The sequence below is a fragment of the Fundulus heteroclitus genome, chromosome 3 (assembly GCF_011125445.2).
Source record: "Fundulus heteroclitus isolate FHET01 chromosome 3, MU-UCD_Fhet_4.1, whole genome shotgun sequence".
In the NCBI taxonomy this organism is placed as follows: Eukaryota; Metazoa; Chordata; class Actinopteri; order Cyprinodontiformes; family Fundulidae; genus Fundulus; species Fundulus heteroclitus.
The window spans coordinates 24762130-24789949 of NC_046363.1; the positions used below are offsets into that span (position 1 = coordinate 24762130).

The following is a 27820-nucleotide window of genomic DNA, read 5'->3' on the forward strand; positions in this document are numbered from 1 at the left end:
ATAAAATAGCCAAGTCATCAAAATTAGAATGAATCTCATAAAGACGATTTTGCTTACTCATAGTTGTAAGATAAACTTTATTTCTCTTTCATAAATTTGGCAGAAAGTTCTAGAAATAGGTTTCGTTTTTTTAAGAAACTCAATAAGTATAAGCAAAATATGTGATGTGGTATGCCCACCTCTGTGGTTGATTTTTCATTTTCAAAATAGCAGCCATGGACAGTAAAGAAACAAACAAAATAAAAAGAAAACATAAAAAACTCATTTTATCACAGGTTTAAGCATGTTGCCTTTACAGAAATGAATTTACAGCCTGTACACGTTTTTCCTGAGTGTTCCTCTTCCAGATCTGTCCCTTTTCAATAATGTCACCTGGTTTCTGAAACTACAAAATGGCCTCTTGTTTGTTCATGGCTCCATCTGCAGGAAGAAGTAACTTTTGTTGTTGAAGTTCATAGCTTCTAATTGGTCCATCTCAGTTTGTTCTTCCTCACGTTCCTCCTCTTTTTGTGTGTCACTCGGTGGACTCTGTTTATAGAGCTGAGGGCCAGAGCCAGACACCAGAGCTTCTTGTTCAGGGGCTGAAGGGATGGAAGGGGGAGGTGGAGACGACTCATCACTGTGGGTGATGACACTGAGACTGAGGAGTTTGGACATAAACCTGTCTTTGTGTCTGGAATAAAAAAGCAAAACAATGGTTCAAATAAATAAGCTGGCTAAATCTACTGGCTGAGTCCTAAAATTGATCAAATATATACATTTATTGGCTATTATGCAAACATATTTTAGTAAAACATTTTAATAATTCAGATTCTCCAACCTGAAGATGTAGACGGCGGAAAGGACAGACATGACGGCAAAAAGAGCCGAGATCCATAGGAGGTGATACTGTGGTTTGCATAAAACGTCTGAGCTGGTGCACATCTCAGTTGTCGTACCTGCAGCAAAAAGAGAAGAAAACCACAAGAAATTGTTATGGTTACATGTACAACTGGGTGTTATAAAAAAAGGTGCTATTTCAGGATAAGCAAATCTCTCGTGGCCTTTTTAGCTGTTGAGTCTCGGTTATTATGACGTCATGGTTTCCTGCTAAAACCCAATGGGATAAAGGGCAGTTTCAGGGTGTTTCCTCCCACTTCTTCTGCTTTTCTGTCAAAGCTGCATTTAGAGACAATTTACTGACAGCTCACTAACCATCAATGTAGCGATCATCGGGAAAACCAGAGCCGAAGTCTTCGGTAGTGGGCAAGCCATCCTGATAACAGATAAATTAAAGATTTTTTTTAAAAAAAAAGGAAATAATTATATAGTAAATTAAAGGTGAACAAGTTTTGCTTTCTAATTAGAAGTTAAAATTCCTACCATTGTGGTAATCAGGTCAACCTCCTCTACTACCTTAGCTGAAAAGAGACATGAACAGGTAGCATGTAATCAGCAACATATTTTCTATAACAAACCGTTTTACTCATATAGTTACATTTGTGAAAAGTCAGCGCACATTGTCATATGTATTTTGCTCATGGTGGCAAAGAGTGAGTATGTATGTTCATAAATTTTCATCATTTCTGTTTGATAGATTGATATTAGCAGTTTGCACCAAAATATTTGGTAGATATGGTTGTGGTTGAACTGCCGTTAAATGCAGAACACTTCTTTGATTTATAGAGGTCACAAACTATGGGAAATAATAAAAACATTTTTTCCAGAACCTTTTGTTTTTGGATCACAACACAATGACCCTTATGGATGTGGCAGCATGATGCTGCCACATCCATGTTTCCCCATGGGCATGGTGTGTTCAGGGTTCCTTATATGGCACACATAGCAATGTGGATGTAGACCAAAATGTTTGTGGTTGTCTGATGTCAATGTGTTTTGTCTGACCACAGCATCTTCTCACACTTATTTCTGGCTGTCTCTTAACCACTTCTCTTCCTATCACTCTTACATAACGACTAGAGTTGTGGAGCCACAACTCAGCCAGATTGACGGCTGATTGTCAACAGATTCTCACACCTGAGCTGTGATTTTTCTGCATCTCCTCCAGGGTTACCATGGACCTGTTGGCCATTTCTCGGATTAATGCTCTCCCTGCTCAGCCTGTCGGTTTAGGTGGGGGGTCTTCGTTTGCACATTTAACCATGCTTTAATCTTCTCCAAAACTTTGTCCCTAACCCCGTTCTGTGTTCCTTGCTCTTCATTTTGCTGTTTGTTCACCAATGTTCTCAAACCAGCCTCTGAGAAAATCAGAGAACAGCTGTATTTCTACTGAGGATAAATTACACAGATAAGCCATACTGACTGGTTAGGTGACTCCTAAAGGGAATTAGTTGCACTGGATTTTATGTTAGCTAGTTAGAGTAAAGGAGCACTAATAATCAAACAAATACATGCCACACCTTTCAGATTTTTACACAGAAGAGCAGTCCTATTTTCCTTCCACTTGAGATTCATGAATAGCTTTGCATTGGTCTGTCATATAAAATCCATACAAATACACTGAAGTTTGTGGTTGTAATGTTTCAAAATCTGGTTCAAGTGGTATTTGTACATTAGGAAGGCACTATACATTTTCACTCGTTGGTGTTTCCCTTTATACTGTGAGCAGCTGCAATACTCCAAAGTGCTTCACTCCAAATTAAGTTTGCAATCAGTAACACGTTAAACTAACTAGGCCAGCCAGATTGATAATGTGCAGCACTCTAGCTCTGCGCATCACCTCGTGTGTGTTTGTGAATAAATACCGCGAGAATTCAGATATCAGGCAAGGTTAGAATCGGTTGAGGAATCCTCTTAAATAAGTTTGTTTAATAGAAACCAGAAAGACCATCACAGCAGCATCACTGCAGGCTAGCTCTGATTTACTATCAAGTTAAGGTGAGGTGGCTGGGCATTATAAGCTGGTCATCATTGAACCTCAGAACAAACAGGAAGTTTTGATATTCAACATACGGGAAAGATTTCAATGTCTTTCAGAAATCTGGAAACCATGTGCTCCTTAAATCACTTCTGTTTATATTGTGTTTATATTTACTGCATACTGTGCACAATAGGCACATTTATTCATGCTGGAAACACAGCAGGAAGAGTCAAAAGGGAGCGGGCATTCACAGTTCTAACTTGGAAAAAACAATTTTGTAAATTTCTTAACTAGCATTGTATTTGACTTAAGTATTATTTGTACGTCCTCTTTCTTAGTGTTTACTGTCCTTTATTGTTCATAGTCTTGCTTGTGTTTTAACTACTGCTGCAAAAGCAAATTTTCCCTCTGAGAGACAGTCACACTCTGAACCTGAAGATCAACAAGTATAATAAGGATTAAGATATGCACAAATCCTAAGAAATAGTCTGATTTGGCACTCTTTAGACATATGAGTGTTTTATCTACCTTTCCAACTCCTGGCAAAGACAGGGGAAGTCCACTCACTCCACTGACCATCATATTCTTCTTTAGTTCTGAGTTGAATCAGGTAATCAACATCAGGCAGAGCATCTTTGATTGTGTAGTGGTGATTTCTGACCACAGTTACCTGTAAGGACACGTACAAATGATTAAACAAGTCATCAACTGACAGTATTTAATGCATGATTGAGATGTTCACGAATCAAATATACCTGTTCATTTGAGGAGATTATAGGTCTGTAGCTGATCTCATAGATTAAGTCATAAAAATAATCTTGGTCCTTCCACGATATTGGTAAATTCCAGGTCACCATTATCGTGTTCTCTAGCCTCTCCACTGGGTGGGCTGACACGTTGGACGGGGGGTCTGGCTTCACTGGAGTAGCAGAGCGGGGTTAAAGTTATTACAAAAACCTTATGAGTGAAACAGTCATGTAATAACTTACAAATATCCAGAGGTGTGAAATGAATCAGGGGACTGGTGGTGTTGCCTAAGAGGCTTCTAACACACAGGAACGCCTCATGGAAAGTCCTCAGCTCATCCTCGTTGTGCTCCACAGCACACCAACAGCAAGCGCGCTGAGACGAGTATGAGCATTGGATTTGGTCGAAATTCTCTGGCTTTCCATGAGAAGGACTGGAAACAAAAAAAGAAAGCAGTGACTTAGAAAATATGGAAAAATACAAGGGATGAAGTTACAGACAAATAGGTTTTGCACAGAGAAAGCTCACAATTTCAATCCCAGTGACCAAACAGTTAATTACACATGAGCTAACAAACATTATCCCTGTATATTTTTAACTAATACATGCTTCATATGGAAAAACATGGGCTACAACATTTTCGTCCAGAATTTGATCATTTACTGAGTTTGTTTAGCACAACTATCTGGTTTTATTGCTTTAAGTCTGAAAACATCAGTTTCATTAGCACAGGTGAGTAGTATCTAGTTACATTTACTTGAGTTTGGGGAAAAATGCTTGTAGGAGCAGCTTTACGGCATCATGCTTTTTACTCCAACTTGAGTAATATTATTTTGAAGTAATGCCACAATTTCTGGCTACTCTACACATTTTAACCAGAACTGCAAAAGAAACAGGCACAGCCTTCTGTGACTTCTGGTTTATAAACCAGCTTTATTGTTCTAATTTTATTTTCTATCTACAGAGCTTGCTGTGCCATTCGGAGGTTACAAGAGAATACAGTTAATGTTAGAGATTGTGAGTGGAAGACCTTTACCCTTTTCTGATTTCTGATTTCTAACATGTATACATTACCTACTGTTGGTATCAGTTTCAAAAGTTTTATCTTGTGGAAAACTGAGATTTGGAAATGTGTGTTTCTGTCATTTTATTTTGATTTTTTACTAATATTTTTATTTCATTAGTCAAAATACCAGAACCTGTAGATTATTTGATTTTTTTGTCTGTTTGACTGCATAATTTACACTAATCAGATTAAACACCACTAGGGAAGTACTTAAGTAGCCTTTTTATCAAATACATTTTTACTCATGTTCTTGTTGACAGACACATTTTTACTTCTACTGGAGACTAAATATACTTAGTAGTACTAATCTTGTGTACGTATTTGGCTACTCTACCCACTTTGTGATTATACATGTAAAAATTGTGAATATTGTGAAAAAGTTTAGTATGTTTGTCACTCTTTTCAGAAAGTGAAATTTAATATATTAAGATTCATATTCAATACTTTTTGTCACTCTTATGTTATATAGAATCATACAGTGAATATATCACAAGTTTTTATTTCTTGTCATTTTGATGATTATGGTTCACACAATGAAAACCCACAATTTGATGTCCTAAAGAAATAATATTACATAACGCCAATTAAAAAAACTGTTGTAATGTAAAAATGTTATGTAATTGTATTATGGCCTACACAAACATTGGGTAGACTTCTGATTTGACAGATATTCAGGATATTTAGCCACACAAGGTGAATTCTAAAGAAGGGGTTGTTCACAAACTGCTGTGAACAACCTACTCAGATTTCCCTCAATATAAAAAGTTGTGTGGAAGGGAAAAGTGTGGTAAGGTGCACCAGCAACTGGAACAACTGCAGCCTTGAGAGGATCGTCAAGCAAATCCCTTCGAGAATTTTGGGGAGCTTCATAAGGAATGGACTGAGGCTAGAGGCAGTGCATCAAGAGCTACTAGGCAAAGTCAAATCCTGCACATGGGCTGTAAGTGTCTAAGCTGGGCCAAAGGGGAAAAAGGGCTAAGGGCTGTTGCTCAGTGCTCAAAAGTGGTCTTTTCAAATGAATTTGAAGTTAGCACAGAATCCACATTGCTTGAGGCCTAGTGTGAAGTTTCCACAGTCAGTGATGATTTAGGGTGCCGTGCCATCTGCTGCTGTTCCTAATGTCCACGGGAAATATTAGTGCACTTCATGCTTTCTTCTGCTGACAAGCTTTATGACTATGCTGATTTCATCTCCTGGCAGTACTTGGCACCTGGTCACACTGCCAAAGCTACCAAAAGTTGCTCAAATGACCGTTGTGTTACTGTGGTTGATTGGCCAGCAAACTGGCCTGACCTGAACCCAAGATAGAATCTCTGGAGGAAGAAGAAGATGAGAGACAGCAGACCCAACAATGCAGATGAAGGGCCAAAGCAACCCGGGGTCCCATTAGACCTCAGTAGACCCACAGGCTGATCACCTCCATGACATTTTAAATTGATGCAGTAATTCATGCAAAATAAGGCGGAACCAAGTATTGAGTGGATCAAAATTAACATAGTTTTCAGATGCTTGATATTTCTCATTAAAACATCTTTTTGTATTGATCTTATGTAATGTTCAAATTTTCTGAAAGACTGAATTTTCTGTTTTCTGTGTCATTAAGCCATAGTCATTAAATTAGTCATTAAATTAAAATACTTCACTCTATGTGCAGTGAATTTGTATGAGTTTAATTTTTTGAAATAAGTGATACCATTGAAAATACTGAACTTATGGATTGTGGGGGGAAAAAATTCAAAAGCTTATTTGCAATTTGGGACTGAGACTTGCCACTCTTGAACTGAAGACCTGTGTGCCGATGTAGGCTGATGAGTCTCTCATTTTCACTGATTTGGGAAAGTATTTCATCTGTTCATGATCTTTGCCAGTGGGTCAAACTTTGGTTTCTGGGTTTCATTGGTGTAAGCTGTTGTCCATTTTCCCATACATTTTTGTTGAGTGGGAACATGGTAAAGAAACTATACATTGTCCTATTCTAAAATAGCAGCTTTTAGGTCATAATCTATATTTTCAATTCTTACCCCTTGCTCAAAAAGAGATGGCACTCAGGAGGCTTGATTACTGGGCTCTGAGGTCTCCATTCACAACGAATTTTACTACTGGGTGACTTCTTGTAGCAATGGATGCTCGGAGTCTCTGGGGGATCTAGGACATAAGAAAACATTCAATCAGGCATGCAGAGGTGTCAGGTTTTGAGGATGCAATGGGCTTTATTTAGGAACTAAAACCACAAAAACCAATAATCAAACTATAAACGATCTCAAAACATTTAAATTAGCGGCTCACAAGTTTTAGACCACAGCTTTTCTACCTTCCTACAATTAAAAGCTGTACCGCAAGTGCGAACGTTGGTTTGTATGTAAAGAGGAACAACAAGACGAGATGGACTTTCAGTTTTGTTATTTGGATTTCTGTGCTGTACGGCTACGGTTCTTGTATAAATGCTACCCTGAGTGAGCCCATTTGTACACACCAACCCACTCATGTTTGTTTACGCTATGATAGTTCTAAAATGAACACAGGTGAATCCAGATTCTTTAAAAAAAAGTTTGACTTAGCTTTTTAACAGTGTTACCAGATAGAAGAACACTGTAATCCCAGGAAGTTATATGTACTGCCAATATCAATCACATTCAATATAAAAGCTTTGGAAAATACATATGAAGTCCTGTTGAACTTGATGGTAACACTAACTCTACATTCACACTGCAAACAAATGCGACCCAAATCAGATCTTTTGGCCCATATGCGACCCATATCCGTCCATTTAAAGGCAGTGTGACAGATTTATTTTTTTTGGTGAAAAAATCTGTTTTGGGCAACCTCCATATATGGTACTAAATTGGATTTGTGCGGATGTTTGAAAGCGTCCGCAGTCTGAACCGTCATGTTGCATTTCATCTGCTGTTTACGTCACTGTCCTGGCTCCCACTACACATCCAAACAGACTTCTCTACGACAGTAGCAATCACCGCTCCACAAAAAAACATTGTTAATAGTTGTGCTATTTTCTTCGTATCTTTCTTCTTCTTGTTATGATGTGGTCTTAAGACTATCGGCTCCAATTACTCAACAAATTCATAAAAACACATAGACACCCGTATCCACTATTACGTTTTTTTAAACAAAATATTATTGAAGACTTCTGGTATCAATAACATCCCCTATTCCTTAAACAGCGTGCTGCTGTGTTGCATCTTCTTCTGTTATCTGCACAAGCGGGTCACTTTGGGGTCTGAACTGTTCAGACAGAAGTCTGATGCCAGTCACAATCAATTAATATGAACGACACACACACACACACACAAAAAATGTGAATTCAGCAAAAAATCAGAACTGAGAATCAAGACCTGCAGTGTGAACAAAGCATAAGTTTATTTATGAAGAGTTTCCACATACAGCTAATGAAAATCTAACATTAAAGATTAGAATATCAGACAAAATTAGACTGTAAATCCTTTCTTTAAACTCCAGAGAAGGACAAGAAACCTTCATAAGGTCAAACGTTTAATCAACTTGATTATTAGTGTTCTAATTTGACATTTCTTTTTAAATATGCAGTTTAGTTTTTTAGTATTTTATTGAAATTAAATAATTAGAGGAAAGTACCACAGCTGTAGAAAACCTACTGTGTGGTGCCATTGTCCAAGACCGCACACCCCAAATACTCAACAGCTACAGGCTGGTAGCACTAACATCGCACCTGATGAAGAGCCTCAAGAAGCTGATACTCAACCATCTTCACCCCCTGGTGAGGTCTTCATTGGATTTCCTGCATTTTGCCTACCAGGCTGACATCAGGGTGGATGATACCATCATTTTTGCACAGAGTTGTGGCCCATCTGGAGAATCCTGGAAGTACGATGAGGATCATGTTCTTTGATTTCTCCAGAGCGTTAAACACAATTCAACCAGGACTCCTGAAGGATAAGCTGGAGCGGTCAGGGGTGGACAACCACCTGTCCCAGTGGATACTGGACTACCTCACTGGTCGACTGCAGTATGTGAGGACACGGGGCTGTGCCTCTGACAAGCTGCTATCCAGCTTGGGAACTGTGCTGGTACCGTTTCTGTTCACCCTCTACACTGCAGACTTCTCCATCAACTCACCAGGCTGCCACCTGCAGAAGTTCTCAGATGACCCTGCCATAGTCGGTCTCATCAAGCAGGTGAACATGAGTCAGAGTACAGACAGTGGATCCAGAGCTTAGTACATGTGTGCCAGCAGAACCATCTCAGGTTAAATGCAGGAAAAACAAAAGAGCTGGTGGTGGACTTTTACACATGCAGACCCACTGACACAGGTGACCATCCAGGGAACTGATGTGGAGATAGCGGACTCTTATAAGTACCTCGGTGTTCACCTGAACCATAAACTGGACTGGACTCATAATACTGATGCTCTTTACAGGAAGGGTCAGAGCAGACTCTACCTGTTGAGGAGGCTGAGGTCTTTTGGAGTGCAGGGGGCGCCTCTGAAGACCTTCAGTGGTGGCATCAGCCATCTTCTAGGGTGTGGTTTGTTGGAGCAGCAACCTATCTGTAGCTGAGAAGAAACGGCTGGATAAGCTCACTAGGCTAGCCAGCTCTGTCCTGGGAGGCCATCTGGACCCAGTGCAGGTGGTGGGAGACAACAGGACTGTAAGGAAAATCACATCACTGATGGACAAAGTCTCCCACCCCATGCATGGAGCTGTGGCAGAGCTGGAGAGCTCCTTTAGGGACAGACTGCTGCATCCCAGATGCTCTAAGAAGCGTTTTCACAGATCGTTCCTCCCGGCTGCAGTCAGACTTTATAATCTTGGCTGCTCCGAACAGACATAATATCTGTTTAAATCATGCTAATCGCTGCACAGGTTCTGATTCAACCATTAATTGTTTACACTGCTCCAAAATGCTAAGGTAACTTACACATGCCTTAGCTAGGGTGCTGCTGAAATACCATACATATTGCATATTGTATTAAGATTTGTACGTTATGGAATTTGTATGTTATGGAAATATTGCGTATTCTATTATTGTGTGTTAGATATATAAGCTGGAGTTTATTTATTTATTTTTTTTTCCTTTGGCCAATATTTACTCTGGTTTTTACCATTATCTTCTACTGTTGGTGTTTTTTTTTTTTAAAACAAACTTTAGACCGGTTTGCTTTCTTTTTTTCTCATCACTAATAATTGTGTGTAACTGTCTGTGTGTTTGCCACTGTCACACCAATTTCCCCATTGAGGGACCATAAAGGAATTCTTATTCTTAATATTTTTTTAATATTTATACACAATCTAATCACTTATTGTTTAAATATTGAGTTAGATCGCTCTCTAATAAGGAAGGATTTATCCCTCAGATGGATTTTTCAACAGATACATGAGAATGATCAGTTTTATTAATTAGATATGTTTAAATAGTTGAACTTAGCCCATCAGTTACTGCTGATTCTGAGAAGTCTGAGTTAGTTCACTCACATTTGCAAATCAATAAGCAATGTGCTGTGACTCACCTGCAACAATCACTTTAACACCGAATGTTTCTTCTCCCCCGTGATGACATGTGTATTTCCCAGCATCCTTCCGTCTTACTGAACTCAGAGACAAACTGCTCCCATCACTCAGAAATGCAATTTCCCCCCAGTCTCTGTCCACAGTCTGCACCAGCTGTTTGTTCCACTTCCAACAAGGCCTCATTTTAAGCCCTCTTGCTACCCTGCTGCCTTCCTCATCTTTATATTCACCTTTGAGTTTCACCTCTTTATCCTCCCTGTCCGATTCTCCCCTCATTGTGGTTTTGCTTGGAGGGGTTGGTGTGACCACTTGTGGAGAAGTGCTGGGTTCTGTGCCTGTATATCCAAGGCTTCGGTTTTCTCCTTGCGCGGTGCTGACTCCAGCCGTGGTGGGAGAGTGATATTTCTCACTTACTGTAGAAGTTTTATCAATTTTATTTGGAAAAGTCCTGTTTCTTCTAAATTGCTGTGTGGTCGGGGTTCTATCTGATGAAGATCTTCTCTTGTTTTTGCTTGGGACATCTCCAGTTAAGGCGACTTTCACTCCATTCACCTTCACTTGACCAGTGCAGGTCAGTTCAAGTCTGCTTCCTGGAGATACAACCAGCACACCAGGGGGAGGGTCTGCACACAAACAAGCAAACAAAGATGTTTGTTACAAAGATACAAACCAGCCTGGATACTGGCTATGTTTCCTCATGTAAGTTTAACCAGTGCAATATTGTGCATGAGCACTGTATCTTTAAATGTTCTTAAGGCATGAGTGCTGGTCTCAGATCATCAAGCACCGCACAGATAAGATGCAGCGTTGCATAACGAAAGTTACAGAGTGCTTTAAAACTTCCTCTTTTAATCTGCCTCTAGCCTACACAGTTGCCCTTCCATCCTGAACTTTATCTTCTCTCTATCATCACACTTATTTACATGAGTAGTTCCTCTAACCTTAATGATACTTTGATTTATTTTAGATTTGTCACATTTCTTTGTTATATGTGTACAGCCAATCAAGGAACTGTCAGAAAAACTTTGTCTCAGTGTGTTAAAAAAAGCATCTATATTTGTTTTCTAAAGTTCATACATTGATCTTTATAGTGTGGGATACAAATTATTTGTTATTACCTTTTTTTCTAAAACAATTTTCTGTTACATTGTACCCAAATTAATTTGGGGCTCAAAGTTTTTAAATTTTTTGATAAAAATAAAAATATCTAAAAATCATAAATCAATGATCTCATTAGACTGAGTTCAGCACAGTGAACGCAACAGATTATACAGATTTATTTTAACATTAACAAACAACACCAATAGTAAAAGTAAAAACGTCTCATTGATTAACTCAACGTACAGGTAAGTCAAGTCAAGAAAAATAACAATAGTAAAACATTGTTCCATTACTTTATGTTTTTACCATTCAGAGAAAAAGGTAAATGCTGATAAAAGTGGATCTATATCAGGCAGTTGCAAGGTCGTTTTTTTTTTAAATCTCAAAAATTGGATATATTCTTCAGAAAATATCTTAATGCTGTAGTAAAAATTCTCAAATACATTTAATTTAGTTACTAAGAACTCACCTTTTCTTGGGCAGACATTGTCAAAAATGCTGAAAATTGGTGTGAAGCACAAAAAGCACAGCAGCAGGAGCAAAACACCCATTGCTGGAAGTGGTCCCCTCATTAAGAAGTCCTCAAACCATCACTGACATCTGCACTACAGCTGCAGAACGCTGAGTACCGTTTAACTTCATGAAGCCTGAGAAGAAACTGACTGTATTCCCATACAGGCAGGATTATTAAAGCAGGACTGCGTGTGGCCGCAGCAGTGTGCTGTCCGTAAGACCCGTTATTGTGAAATCCCAATGCTCGTCCCCCTGTTCAGCGTCGTTACACAGAGGAAATCCTCTTCAGCGTCAAAATAAAAAACCCCTTTGAGAGCTAAATTCAGGTCTACCACTGTGATGTCTATTTGATAGTTTTCAGACCCAAGATTCCTGTAGTTGTAACAATAATTTTATGTACTAGTGATGCTTATTCATGATCTTTTTTTTTTTTCACTGGCGTTTCAAATTGGACACAAAAGTCACACAATGTGTGTAGCTCTTGGAAATGATTTTAAAATGATTTACATCTCATGAAGCTACAAACAAGTAATTCAAATTTAAAATCCTCCCTTCAGGGTTCATATCTTTGTGAATTGATTATACACCTTAATAAACAAAAGGAAGTACCATATATCAGTTTTTTGGTTTAATGTAAAGATGAGGAAACTTCAAGCCGTCTGGGTTGTCTCATCTGCGGCGCAGTTCTCGTGTGTTGTCATTACTGCCCTCTACTCTGACTTCTGGATGAAATTAGATTTAAATATTCAAAGTCTGGTTCTCTATTCTCGCTAACTATCCTCAAAGAAATGTGTCATTAAAAATATGTTTCATTAAAAGGTTTTGCACAAACCAGCCAATGTTTTGAACTAATATTGCATATCTGAGAAGGTGAATTCACAATGCTTTGCTAAAGCAGTCACACCATTCAACCTTTTCACATTTTGTGTCATTACTGCCAAGGATATCATTCTATTGAGATTTTATGTGATAGATTATCACACCAGTGCATAATTTGAGGTATTGTTACAAAAAATCTGAAATGTTTATGTGGACTCGTATTTAGCCCCCTTTACTCTGATCTTGTGCTGCAGATCACACTAAACACATCACCGCAGCGATTCTCCTTCTCACGTATAAAGCCCTTTATAATCAAGCTCCATCATACATCAAATATCTGATTACCCCGTATGTTCCTAACAGAGCACTTCGCTTCATGCATGCTCAGTATGAGGGATTGCTGCAAAGCCATCGACAATGCAGACAACTGTCCACTGTGGCTCTACGCTCTTTCAGAAGGAGTGAATGCTGCTTGTCAAGACTCAATGCAATCTGCTGGGTTTCCTTAGATAGGAAACCTTTTGACCAAACTGTCTGTATGATTTGATTGAGTTTGACTTTGTAAAGTGCCTTGAGATGACATGTGTTATGAATTGATGCTATATACCGTCAGGGTGCGAATGTGTGTGTGAATGGGTAAATGAGTGATTGTTGTATAAAGCGCTTTGGGGTCCTCGGACTAGTTAATGCGCTATACAAGTACAAGCCATTTAACATTTATTTACCATATATAAAATTGAAATGAACTGAACCCTTCACCACCTAAAAAACAAGTTCAGAATCCATCTATTCAAAGTTACTATTTGACTACTATGCATGGACTATATTCACATCTCAAAAAACATATATATATATATATATATATATATATATATATATATATATATAATATTTATTTATAGAATTATATTTAATGCACTTGCTGCTGTCAGTGCTTTTTACTTCATTAGCCTCTCCCTCTCTGTTCCTTCTTTCTTTTTTAACTCCCTTTCTCCATTTTACATGGTCTACAAGGGGTACGGTGCACAACTCTTTGCATTGCTTTTGATACAAAGTGCAAAGAGAATGGAGTGGATAGCTATGCTCTCCGCTCTCTTTGATCCGACTGAAGACGGGGTTTACAGGGCGAGGCAGCTGCAGTTGTCTGTGAAACGACTACAACGCTTGGGGACGTGATAAGAGGCTCATGGCTCCCTCAAGTAACTGGAGAAGGATTGGAGCTTTGACATGAAGTTGCCAATAACACAGACAAAAGGTGCAAGTCACCTTAAAAAAATAAGTGAATAAATTGGCACAGCAGGGGTCTCAAAGGTTGCTAAGCTGGCACAGTGCTGCTGTGACAGAGAGCCTCAGAAAAGGAGGCTGAGCGTGCGCTTTTAGTGAAACCGATATGAAAGTATAATTTTACAAGATGCTCCACATTCCTCATTTTAATGCAGGGGGAAGGCGCAAGAGTTCTTACCAAAATATTACTTTATTCTCGTAATTTTATGACTTTATTCTCAAAATTTCCAAGAAAAAAAATCCACTTAGCAAAATGTGGTTGCCAGTCTCTTGCACTGTCATTTTGGGAGTCCAAGTTTGGGAACCCCTGCCTTAATGGACATGTAGGGGCTGTTACAGGTGATAGTGATTTTATAAAGTATTGACTTAGAGGGGATAAGCAATTATGCTGAATGGGCAATAATATTTTATCATGCAGCCCATACTTTTAAAAAATATATATTTTAAAACCATGTATAATTTTCCTTCTACTTCACATTTAAGCACTCCTTTGGATTGGCCTGTAATGCATAATCCCAATGTAACACAGTGAAAGTTATGCTTCTAATGTGACAAAATGTGGAATAATCAAAGCAGAACTAATACTTTTGCAATTCATTGTAGTAATCTGCTTCAAGATGAACTAAACTGAGAATGGGTCAGGGGTCATGGGATTGCCAAATATACTCAGTTTTACCAGTCAAAGGGAAGCAACAAGAAAGGGCCTAATTTGGCATTATTAAATAGCGTTCTCACTGAGAACTTTAATAAACAGAGTTTTCAACAGACAAAGCTTTTACAGATAGCAACGCCAGCACCTCATCTCCCTCTCACTAATTCACCGACTCCTTTTAAATGCAAGGCATGTGAAGTATGTAGGAAAAACGTGATCAATAGCTAGGTATCTTGCCATCATTTTTCGAATTGGGTGCAACTCTTAAACACTTTAGATCTCATTATAAAATCACAGAATCGCTGACGGGAAGGTCAAGGCCAATAGAATTAGCCACTTCCTCTTGTAGGATAATTTGAGACAAGAGCTCCATGTTGGTTATATTTTTATGACAATCTGTCTTTGCAGGGATTCAGAAAAACACTCCATGCATTCTGTGAGGAGAATGCAATCTCATGCATGAGCTTTACTCAATGTGGGGGTTTCTCTGGCATTACATGGAGGGCTCTGGCTGCAGGAGGCACTGGCAAAGCCCCTTCGACCAAACAGAGCTTCCTATAGAGAAGGAAAAAGGACATAAAAGAGTTAACGTGTGTAGATGTGCAAAACAGCCATACTCTGGGCATTTTTAATTGCACAGGCAATTTGAAATAGCCGCTGACCCGTCCCTCAGAAACACTGCCTGTGCCGCGCCAGGCCCCTCCGAATCGTGCGGCCTGCTGGTTTCTGCCTCTTCTGCCTCACCAGTTGAGTGTAACGCACCTATAGATGTACCAAGGGTAGAAGATAGACATCACTTTTGATTGTTGTGACATAAAAATGTTGTTAAAAAACAAAACATTTATAGTATTGATTGCAGTTTTAAAGACAAACAGACATATTAATATGGCCTTTTTGTGTCGGTGCTGGGTTTTGCTTTCAGTTCCAGTTTTACTCAGTGGGGAACGCATATGTTGAACTCAGGACTCAGAGGCTTTGGTAACTGTCTCGGCAAAGCTCCAAACTTAACAAACTGTGGAGAAGCTAGCTTCAAACTAAAGAGGAACTTCGTCACAGCCCTTTGACTGAGGCTTCGCTTGGCTGTCTGATGTCCCCCCCGAGGCTCAGCCTAGTCATTTTCAGAAAGCAGCTCTCGTTATTGGCCTACACTGATTGAGTCAATATCTGCTGGGCAATCAGAGTGCATGAATGTTTTTTCACCCACAGTATGCAGTTAATGATTGCCTTAACCCGGTTTCAAACCAACATACTGGAAAGACACTGGCACTTGGTGCAATGTGAAAGAAAACATCGTTTCACTGTGTCTGAGAGCTGAGGCTTGAGATCCAGCCTGAGGAAGCGGAATGCCAAAACTGGAACTACACATATTGCTGTTGCTAGTGCAATAGTTAACCACAAAACTGGCTGCAATATGGGCACTACCTGCACTCAGAAAACACACACATACAGAAAGTATCTTTCATAATGTCGCAAATGAAAATGATCTTACAGGAAATTCAGTTTCTAAAAATGACAATATTCTTACTACCACATATTTACAGTGACAATTTAAGATATATATGATGATACAGATCCATAGGAAAATATGGCAACACTCATTTCACATGGGAAGAAAAATGCAGTAATATTTTAGATGTTTCCTTCAGGTAAAGTGCCTTGCAAGTGTAATTTCATCCCTTGATTTTTTTCACATTTTGGACTGCTACATCTACAAAACTTTAGTTTATTGTATTTGGATTTTCTGCGATATAAACTAACACAAAGTAGCGCTTAGCTTTGATGTGCAGAGAAAAGGGTATGCAGTTTTGTTAAAACACAGCACAATCTAAAAAGAGAGACATGCTCTTGCATTCAGTGACTGCCCAAGCATGGAGAAACCCCCCCCCCCCTTCCCCAGAGATCCCAACACGTCGGGGGGCCACCAGCCTGCAGCGGTGGCCTCAACAGAAAGACCAAGAGAGGGAGAGCGCATTGCAACACCACCTGGTGAACTTGTCCCAGGGAGTTCAAAATGATGGAGTCCACCACGATTTTAACTCAGTATAAACACAGCTGTCGTGTGAAAGCCTCAGAGGTTTGTTAGAGAACAGTAGGGAAAACGAGAGCCTATCGCAGACCATCAACAAGAGACAAGATAAGACCAAAACTATAGTCAAAATTGATGAGAACATGGCGCTAAATACAGGGCAATCCTATAATACACCAGGACAGCAAACCTAAAGATACAGCCAGAACCACAAGGGCCTGATTTAAAATCAAAGCATATTCATGTGTTGGAATGGCCCAGTCAAAGTCTAGACCTACGAAGCGGAACTGATTGGGAAAGATCCTGAAGAGGGTCTGACTGTGCAGCGCAAACATGATGGTGAAATAGGAGCCCACAGAGCCCCAAACGAACATGTGGTTAAAGACTGTCCAGAAGCCGGTATCTAGAGCGATCTGCAAATAAAGGCACAACGATTACTTGACGACAGAGGAGTGAGCAGCTTTAAAATAAGCTCACCCTGGTCATGAGACCCTCACCTGTACACTGACAACTATAACAAGGGCTGTCGCTGTGGTGACTGCAAACGTCTGGTAGTCGGCGAGGGGCACGCCGTTAATCTGAGTGGCGTTGGACAGCACGGCGTAGGGCACAAAGAAAAGCACCACTGAGGTGTAGATGCCCTGGGAGATGCAGATGAAAAACTCCTTCTTGTTGAAGAGGAGGTTGAGTTGCCCGGGCTCATACAACTTTGGATACTCCAGACTTCTGTGATCTGGAACATCCTGTAATAAAAGGGGAAATGAGAGACGTTATTTGCTAAATTAAGAATGTGAAAAAGCCAACGGCTGAGCTGATGGCTTGGTGGTTTGAGAAAATGCAAACATAAGCAACTAGTAACCTAAAGCAGAACAAGCTTTAAACACAGTTGAAAATATATATATATATATATATATCTGGGAACCTTTGAATATGTATTAATGGTTTATTTGGAAAACTCAACACATTGGGTAACATGTAATATGTGTGCAAAGTAATGAGCCCAATCCAAGCAGGCAATGACCAAAGTGTTGAATAAAAGGTATGGATGATTTGAAATAAATAAAAACATTAAAATTTAGAACAAATATGATAATTAAAAATAGAAATAAAATAAAACAAGTAAAAGTAGCAACATGAAATACACCACTGACAAGAAAATTCAAAAAAATGTATCAATACCTCGCACCAGTTCAGAGGCGGGTCTTGAGAGCAGATTTAAAAATGTTTATTAAAGAGGTGTTTCTAATTTGCAGCGGCAAAGCGTTCCATACGGTAAAAGCCTGATCTCCCCTCAGCTTCAGCCGTGTCCTCGGTATCTCCAACAAAAGCTGGTCAATTGATCTAAGGGCCTGAGAAGGGGAGTGCAGGTGGACATTCTGAGAATAGGAGGACAGTACAACAGTAATAAATACACAATTACTGTTAAATAACAAATGAAGCTAGTGGGCTACCAGCTATTTCTCCAACTCAAATCCACTACTAGTTGGTTGAAACATTGACAAAACTAGGGGTTCCACTACAACAATGATCCCAAATACACTTTCTACCTGTTTTTTGAATGGAAATGGCAGACTACTATTTATATTCTGTAAATAACATATTGACTAAGCTTAATAGCCAGACGTGTGCCAGAAGACAAGGTTATTTAAATAAACTTGACCAATTCTGTCCAGAATTCTGGTCGAATAAGCAGACATCCCAGAAGCTTGTTAATGGCTAAAAAAAATGTGTAATCAGTTCTACAAGACTTTTGCCCAAAAAGTCTGTTTCAACCTGTTTCAACCCTATTTAAAGTTGTACCATCTCTTTCTTGCCCATCTTTAAACCTGTCACCCATGAAACTTGCCTCGGCCCAGCCCTCCATCCTTCCCACCATCTTTAGCACAGGACAGCTCAATCATCTGCATTTCCACCTTTTTCAACCCATTTAACAGAGATACCTTACTGTATCAAAGTTTTCAACAACAATTAGATTTTATTGCAATAGCACAACATACACAGGAAGTGTGTTTATAGCATCGAGAGCAGGAAAAAAAACTCCACATATACACACATTGTAAATAACATAACTACTGTGGCCAGTTGGGGGGAAGCATCAAAGAATGGCGCGTGTTTTTAAGTGTGAATCACTTTGTTGTGAGTCAGATGCTGAAGCACATCTTTTTCAACTGATGACTGTAAGACTGTGGAGTCTTTTCTGACTCATTGTTTGACGCAGCCAGGAGTGCCGCTGACGCAAGGCAAGGCAAGGCAAGGCTAGGCACATTTCAGCACAAAGACAATGCAAAGTGCTTTACATGATTAAAATATAGGGGGAAAAAAAACAGAATAAAAGATGCAGTGGACTAAAAGACCTTTCACATGAGCGGATATGTTGTGAACAAACATATATGTTGGTGAACATCCAGCCTCTGTTTTCCGAGCAAGAATGTTCCTGTCCCATCAGAACCTCCACTGTTTTAAAGGGAAACATATATATGACCATTGCTCAGTTGATAATCACAATTTGAAAGATGATTTATTTAAACTTATATTCAGATCACATTATAATGAATTTGTTGGCAGGTTTTTGTGAAACATTTTTAAATCACATATAAAAAAATACACCACATTATTTAGCAGGGCTTGAAAACATTAGGCCTAGTGATGCCACTGCCTGTGTGTCTCCATGTTTCCCTATGATGGACTGGTGACTTGTCTAGGCCCTAGGGTGTACCCCGCCTCTCGTTCATTAACTTCTGGAAATGGACACCTGCAACCCTGCATGGATAACTAAAGATGGATAGATGGATTTTGCGGTATACAAACAAGAACTGACACTCTGAACACTGATGATGAACACCTCTGCCATTTCATTTGTCAGCATTTTACAAACTAAAGCCCAATAAAAACAGCGATGAGTTCGGATTAGATAGGTTTGTCATGTTATACTTTGAGGGCACAAAGTTAAAGATGAATAATTGAGAACATTTGTCATTTGTACAGCATTTCTGCCACTTTCCTGAGCACTAGTAGACATATTGACCTGAAAGCATCTCTGAAGTGCATGCATCTCACTCTGCTTTTCTACAGTAAGAACCCAGAACCTAATGTTCACCAGAGAGAGGAGAGCAGTGGTCTCTGTACAAATTAGATTACATACTAAATTATAAATTATCATATCTTGTTCTATTTTGTCATAGGCTTCAGCCAGCCTGTCCTCCCTGCAGTCAGTGGCCTTATCTGCGCAGCGTTGACTCTCTGACCAGGCCTCCCAGTCGTGCTCAGAAAGGTCCCTGTAGGCCAGGGCTAGAGTCCGTAGCCCATCGGCTGCAAACTCCTGGAAACAAAAAATATAAATCTAAAACATGTGTAAACATATCAAATGTAAGCCCCCTGAGCATATGAATAATGAATGATGTTTCAAGGAACCCCCAAATGTGACATTTTAACAGTCTCTGAATTTATGAGGACTTGATTAAAAAGTAAAAAAGGCCCCTTTGAGTGAGGAGACACTAGGTGGCACTGCAGCGCCATCAAGTATGTTCATAAACAACTGCATTTACTTACATTAAGGTGGTCTGAGGTGATGGTCATCAGTTCCTGGTTGCAAGGGTGGAGTCTCTCTAAAAGTACCGTGTCAGCACCTTTACAGACATATCCTACCTTCTGGGTTACGCCCTGAATTCGATTGACAAAAGACATTTAAATGAAATCATGAAATAAACACAGCTCTTCCTTTACCCACAGACACTCATTTTTGTTTCACGGCTGCTTTAGCATGACTCTTCGCTTCATAAAATGTGCGATATACACACTTTGTAGAACCATTCCAAGATGCAAATGTATCTGTTTTCACTTCATGTCACAAATCAGAGACAGGTGGACCCAGTATTCAACCAGACAAGCAGAGGTTAGGTGAAAGAACATTTATTTACCAAAAAGCAAAGTCAAAACGGGGATCAAGACAAAAACGGGACGACTGCATCCAATAACCCAAAAATAACAAAAAAGCAGTCACTGACAAAACTATCAACAAAAACTGGGGACAGGCTAACTTACAAATCCAGAGACAAACAGGGTCAGATAAACAGGCAAAGAAAGCTGGACTAGACTCACCATTTGGGCACAGAAAAAACAAACAATGATGTGGCAGATTGTAGGGGGCAGAGGCAGGTATAAGTAAGGGAGTGATCAGGTGAATGGAGTGAAACTAATTAGTGACATGGGTGGAGCTAATTGGGAACAGGGAAGTGCTTGGGAGTAAAACTGAAGCCGATTGGATGGTGACTGGTGAAGGGGAGTGACAGAATCAAACAAATGTCCAAACACAAACCAAGAACAAAAAAACAAAACAAAAAAAAAAACCAACAGGGCGCACGGGTGAAAAACAAACCGAAAATGTTTAAAAATAAAAATAAAAAAATCTCTAAGAACAAAAAGTCTGGCGGACGTCTTGGAGGACGGCCCCGGCGTCTCAGGTTCTCCGGCGGACGTCCCGGGGAATGGCGGCGGAGCAGGGCTTTCGGAGGCCTTCGCCTGGAGAGGGAGAAAACAGAAACTGGCGCCTGACTACAGGCTTCGGGCAACAGTGCTCTAAAGCCACGAGGAGCTGGCACTGGACACTCAGTCTTTAAGCTGCGGGGAGCAGGCACTGGGGCTGAGATTGAGGGCAGGTCCTCCAGGACCCCTTCTTGGGGCTTGTGAAGAGGCAGGTCCTCCTGGACCCCCTCATGGAGCTCCGGTGAGTCAGAAACCCCAGGCTGAGGTGGGACTTGGGCCGTGGCGTACGCGGCAGGAACCTCTGTGCCCAATGCTCCGACATGCACCGTCTCCGCACAGGCAGCAGCAGTGCGCGCACCCACGCAGACTTGGCCCGTGGCGTGTGATGCAGCTGCTGGACTACTGCTGGGTGGCACAGGGGAAACCCGGCTGGGCGCTGATAGGCGAAGTTGTGAGGCAGGGACCAGGCGGGGAATAGGCAGGGGATGAAGTCCTTCACGGAGGATGAAGGGGATCTCCGCCCGGATCGCCTCCATGTCCAACCTCTCAGGCTTTCTGCTCAGCCTTCGAAGGAATTCCACCTGAGCAAAAACCCTCTCCCATAGAGCCTGATCCTCCTGTGGTCGGGTCATGGTGTGAAAAAAAAAAAGGAGAAAAAAAAAACAACGTACTTGTCTGGCGATGGGTCCGGTTATGGCCACATCATTCTGTCACGAATCAGAGACAGGTGGACCCAGTATTCAACCAGACAAGCAGAGGTTAGGTGAAAGAACATTTATTTACCAAAAAGCAAAGTCAAAACGGGGATCAAGACAAAAACGGGAGGACTGCATCCAATAACCCAAAAATAACAAAAAAGCAGTGCTTGGGAGTAAAACTGAAGCCGATTGGATGGTGACTGGTGAAGGGGAGTGACAGGAAGACAAAAGAATGCTGGCAGGTGAACTCACAGACATATATACGTAGACGCGTCATAGGGCGCAGGTTCGCACGTCAACGTCACCGCCATATTGTATGTGGCAGAAAAAAGTTGAGTTCTGTTATTGTGAACGTGGATCAGAGAAGATGCCTCATTCCTGTGCTGCAATAAATACACACACACACACACACACACACACACACACACATTTATATATATATATATATATATATATATATATATATATATATATACATACACACACACATTTATATATATATATATATATATATATATATATATATATATATATATATATATATATATATATATATATATTGTGTGTGTATGTGTTATGAATATAAGGATTAATTTGGTAAATCCAAACATTGTGGTCTTCATTATTTCATAAAAACCGTGTCCCATGTGAACCTTTAGGAACAGACTTTTTGGGTGAGTATTAAAGAGGTAAAATTAATAATATGAGGAAAAAAAAGTCCTAGGTCAATAAAGTAAAAATAAACAAACAAACACAAAAGTGATAATGTTATGATAAAAACATCATATTATGAGAATTAAGGGGGAACATTTCCAGAATAATCACAGTTTGCAGAATTATTTCACTCCTGGAGTAATAGGGCCAAGTTAGATTATTTTAAATATTTTTATTCTTTAGGAGAATAAATTCAGGAGAATGAAGCTAAAGGGATACGAAAATAAACTTGTAATATTACAAACAAAATACTACGAATACAAAGTATATTCAGAGATTAAAGTCCCTCCGATACTGTTTAAGTGACTGAGTAACTGCAGATTTGCCACATTTAAGATGGCGGACGCTCTGACGCATCGCAGAATAGGCAGAACCCGCCCAATGACGCGTCTACTCTTATATTATGTCTATGGGTGAACTGAGTTTAGACTGGTGACAGAAATGGTCTGAGCAGGCCAGATAAACGTATAACCTAAAACAAAATCAAACACTAAGACAGAACCTAAAATAGAAACTGAACTTAAGGCAGGAGAGTGAAGTAGTTGATCAAATAACAAACAAAAACCATAACCAAATCCAAATCATGACACTTCAGGCCTTTACAAAAGGACACAATGAGAATAAAACTTACTAAAATCACATCAAGAGATAAAAACTAACCCTAACAGCCCACCTGACCCAGCTCCTTGTTGAGAGTGGTGGTCCTGGCCTCAGCCGCTGGGTTGCACCTTGAGCAAAACATCTGCCGGTCCCAGTTAATGAAGTAGCTGTGACCCAGTCTGATCACCTCCACACTAGTGTACCAGCAGATAAAAAAATGTAATTAAAATAAAGAAGAACCGATGCATGTGAAGGCACATGGATGATTATGTTGTCTTGTGCACAGTGGAACCAGTGTATAAAAATGTTGCCATAGACGGCTGCTGGATTATGACACTGACTCACTGCTTTCTATTTGGTGATTAATTAAGGCATACTAATATTTCTTTTAAAGGAGTTTGACTGAATTTGATCCACTCCAGTTCAAAATCTGAAAATATTTAGAAAATGTGAGATTATTTTATTTAAAAAAACATTTTAGAGAGTTATAAAACAAAAAGGGTAGTTTCAAAGCTTTTTTGAAATCATACTTTAGACTGATACGATTAAACTTTGTTAAGGGTAGCGGGAGGCGATTTGCAGCTCTTGATTTGTCCAATCAAGAACTGCCACTGCTTCGGAAAATTGCACCTATCAATTAGCCAGAGATCAGCTGATTTCTCCTTGATCAGCATAATCTGCTTCTTCTCTCCATCAAAACACACAAATGGTAATACCCAAATACTCATTTGTTTTCAAAATCACTGCCTCTATCAAAGAGCTTGAAGGATATTCTTTTTTTTTTTTTTTTGTGTCTTATAGCATTTAGTAAAAATTGTAATTGATCATGATTGGAATCGGCGGGTCAGACCTCAAACAATATCATCTCTATCATCTTCTCCTCTCTAACCTCCAGAGATTTTATGATTTTTAAGACACTACAAGCTAAGCGAAGAGTAATGTCAGTGTATCATAGCTGAAGATATCACTTTTAAGGCGTGGGTATGGCTTTACATGTCAGATAGCTCGAGAGGATTTGGGCGTCACACATGTCCCTGTTCAGGTCCCTCACTGCAGTTTTCTGTTTAAACACCAGACTGAGCTGCAGATAAAAATCTGCAGAACAAGAATGTACCGAGGAAGAGCATTCCTAATGCACAACTAACTGCACAGTTTTAACCTCTTACTGGAGTAAACGTAACATATTGCAATAAACAATCCTTCTGTTGTTTTTAGATAATTCTGCTCTTGGTTGTAACAATGTGCCTTCAGACTCTATCCTGCTGCTCTTCCTGTTTGCTGCCGCTCGCCACGCGCTGAAAGTTACAAAAAGGTGGAGGTGCGAAACCGACTGAAATGACAAAACAAGTCCGCCCCCGACCCCCGAGAAATCTGTTTGTGAAAACAGAAACAAATGGCATAAAGCAGGTGTTAGTCTCCACATATTCTTACATTTCTTGTTATCTACCTATGTAAATATGTGCCTTTGTGATTTGCTGCACTTCTTCTTACCTGACGTATAGAGAAATAGGCACGACTGTGTTAAGAATGATGACGTAGGACCAGAAGGACAGGAAGGCAGAGAACATGAAGTTGTCCACAGGAGGGTCCCAGGGCAGGTAGCTCTGAAACAAGGAGCCCACCTCTCTCTCCCACACAGCGTTGCCCACAGCCAGGATCAGACCCATACACACCAGGAAACCAAAGATCTGGCAGGAATGCACACAAAGAAAGCACAGAGACTTAGAGTTAGGTTTGTTGTGTTTTTGATCCAAAATTAGAAGGAGTCCATTCCCAGCATGTGCAGATGTAAACAAAGCCCCTGAGATGATATCCTGAAATAGTTTGAGGCAGTGAAAGCGAGAGGGTTGGGGTGTCTTACCCAGAGGACCAGAGTGTTCATCAAACGATCAATGCTCGTACGTTTAAACTTGGTGCGACCGCTGTTCTGCATTAGCTTGGTATCTGGACCTGGGGGCAGCAACAGAGTCAAACCCACCTTTTATATGCACCGCATGCATCCATCCATACACAAGTAGAAATAGACAGACCTGCAAAGATGACCAGGCCGTAGCAGGCCTCGGTGTTGCGGAGGACACAGCCTCGCAGCAGCATGTTCTGGTTGGTCAGCGGGTATTTCTTGTCTCGCCAGTACAGAGTCCCACAGAAGCGATCCAGCTTGTTGTTGGGAGGCTCACACACCACTTCACCTTCACACAAGGAGACGTTTTGGCAAATTAAATAAAATTACTCACCCCTACATGACAGTCAGTTCCCAAATTCAGACATTGCAAAGCTTCTACATGAGAGGCAACGTGATCATGAGCTGAATTTATCATTCTCATGCTGCTGTCACCCTCAAAAATACAAACAGAGAGACATTTTTTTTGTAAGATGATATCAGGACAGGCAGAGTGTGGGTTGCATTTTCCTGAGCAGGTAAGCAGAGTGTGTGTGCATGCATGGATGGAGGTTTTGCTGACTCAAAGCTCTTTTGCTGGTGGGTGGGTGTTTGGGTGGATGCCGGACTACAGAGCGAACCTAAGCACAAACCACAGACCAGGATTTGATCCCAGGACCTTCTTTGGAAAAGCTGCCTCAGACTTATTTCTTTTGCAGAATAGCCAAATGATGGGAATGGTGTGTATATGGTGATTTGCAGTCTTAGTTTTGTACCACGCATTACATTTTGCATGCAGGCCAAAAAAAATAAAAAATGTTGGTCTCATCTGATCGGAGCACATTCTTCAGGTCAGATGAACCTGAGGAATCACACTTATTTTGCTTTTTGTTTTTGTTCACTAACTGAGCAAATCTAATTTTGTTTTTACTTTATAAAAAATCTAGCTTCTTATGTAAAAAATGCTGTTTTTTGCACTGTTACCACTAACACTTATACATGGTGATTTGTAGTCTTAGTTTTGTGCCTTAACCTTTTGCATGCAGGACAAAAACATCAATATTGGTCTCATCTGACTGGAGTAAGGTTAACCTGAGGAATCACACTTATCTCACTATTTTAGTTCATCATCTGGACTCTAAATTTTAACAAACTTAATTTTGTTTTGACTTTATGCACCTGCGTTATAGATAAAACCTGGTTTATTCGGCATAATTGTTTTGTTGTTCTTTTTGCACTGTGACCACTTTGGACCAGAGAGAGAGGAACCACCAAAATGTCCAGACCAAAAGTCTCCCTTCTGTTTGGAAGATGTAAGAAGCTTGTCAGCATTTACTAAAAACATTTGTCAGAGGTTCTGAAGGCTAATAGATGCTCCACAATGTACTGAAGCTGATGATTTAACTACTGCACATTCAATCAAAAGACTAAGATTTTCATTAGAAATTCCAAGTTAAATCATCTTGGGCTGTTAGAGTAGCCTAACTCCTAAATATCTTATTTACTAGGTTTTTTCCATTTACTGGCATTATGTTTCATCCACATCACTGCAATTTCTTTTGAGGTGAGCAGGCTGAATATTTCCTGTTGCAGCCGAATGTGTGAAAATGAAAATCACCGTGTCGCTCTTACTTACTGCCACAAACTGGTTGTTTTCTAATTTAATGATGTCCCCCACTTTAACGTTCATCCACTTTTCATTCTGCAGCCTGCGACACAAAGTCAGAATAACATGGAAAAATCACACAGCAATAACTGGGACCGTTTGAATCAGCAACAATCATGCTCACAGGTTTTCATATGCTAGGACTTACGAGCCTCGGATGAGGACCTGAGACTGACGATTGTTCACTTGGTTGTCGCTCTTGTGGCGAAACTGCAGGAGACAAATGTGGAAGTGTTGTATTAATGGGAGGCTTCTAGTGAGCCTAACTTCAGGGTGTGTATAACCAATGCTCACATAGTCATCTGTGGCATCCTTCACTGCAGTGATGCTCAGCACCAGAGCCAAAGGCACAATGGTAGTGAACCAGGAGAGGGAGGAGATCTGAGGTATCAACTAACAAAGACAAGAAACCACAACATTATTCTCATTAGTATAAACAGGGATAGAAATGCAGTGCATCATAGAGAGGTAGCAACAGCACCTTAAAACCTTTTCATATACCTTCCACTTTTTCACTTTTGTCATTGTATTTTATTGGTCATTTATGTGATGAACTAACGCTAAGTAGTTTATAGCTGTGAATTGGAAAGGAAATGATACCTGTTGCTTTAATTTTCCACTTATAGAAATCTGAAAGGTGTGGTGTGCTTATGTATTCAGCTCCATAAAAGCCAGGGAAATTCAGACAGTGAAAACCTTTGTTAGAATTACAGCTGCAGGTCTGTTGGGGTATGTCTCTATTAGTTTTGCAAATCTAAAGACTGAAAAGTTTGTCCATTCATCCTCACAAAATAGCTCAAGCTCAGCCAGATTGGATGAGTAGTGTATGTGAAAAACTATTTTTAAGTCTAGTCACAGATTCTCGAATGGTTTTGGGTCTGGACTTTGCCTGGGCCAATTCTAACACACATGTAGATACAATATGTTTTGATCCAAATCATTAGATTTCAGTTCTGCGTGTATGTTCTGCTGGAAGGTGAACCTCCACCTCTGTATCATCTAACAACAGCATGATGCAGCCATCAACATACATCACAGTGAGATTGACACGTTTAGGGTGTTAGTTGAAGTTTTTTTTTGGTAAAATGTGGAAATTGTCTACATTTATTCACACTGGGCACAGAATAAATTTTTGAAAATGTTAGTCATATTTTAAAGGATGTTGGTAAAATAAATGTCCAAAAACATTTGGCAAGTGAAGGTCTAATAAAA

The 27820-nt window shown here is 39.9% G+C and overlaps 1 protein-coding gene and 1 pseudogene across 1 annotated transcript; both read right to left on the bottom strand.

Annotated features, from left to right (window-relative positions):
* Nucleotides 1-75: 75 nt before the first annotated feature.
* Nucleotides 76-12046, bottom strand: LOC105928473 (interleukin-6 receptor subunit alpha). The gene is made up of 10 exons (XM_012865740.3): nucleotides 11745-12046; nucleotides 10174-10797; nucleotides 6695-6818; nucleotides 3850-4040; nucleotides 3616-3779; nucleotides 3389-3530; nucleotides 1363-1400; nucleotides 1195-1255; nucleotides 821-938; nucleotides 76-673 (listed from the first exon to the last, which is right to left on the bottom strand). Exons 1-10 carry the CDS (start codon nucleotides 11845-11847, stop codon nucleotides 409-411), a joined length of 1830 nt encoding a protein of 609 aa, XP_012721194.2. The 5' UTR covers nucleotides 11848-12046; the 3' UTR covers nucleotides 76-408.
* Nucleotides 12047-15212: 3166 nt separating this feature from the next.
* LOC105928437 lies at nucleotides 15213-27133 on the bottom strand (annotated as a pseudogene).
* Between the last annotated feature and the right edge of the window lie 687 nt (nucleotides 27134-27820).

Coding starts and splice junctions, on each gene's coding strand:
- LOC105928473 (XM_012865740.3), bottom strand. CDS start 11,847: ATGAGGGGACCACTTCCAGCAATGGGTGTTTTGCTCCTGCTGCTGTGC. Junction 3,531..3,615: donor TAATCTCCTCAAATGAACAG/GTATATTTGATT, acceptor GTGTCCTTACAG/GTAACTGTGGTCAGAAATCA. Junction 1,401..3,388: donor CTTTGCCAGGAGTTGGAAAG/GTAGATAAAACA, acceptor GTCTCTTTTCAG/CTAAGGTAGTAGAGGAGGTT.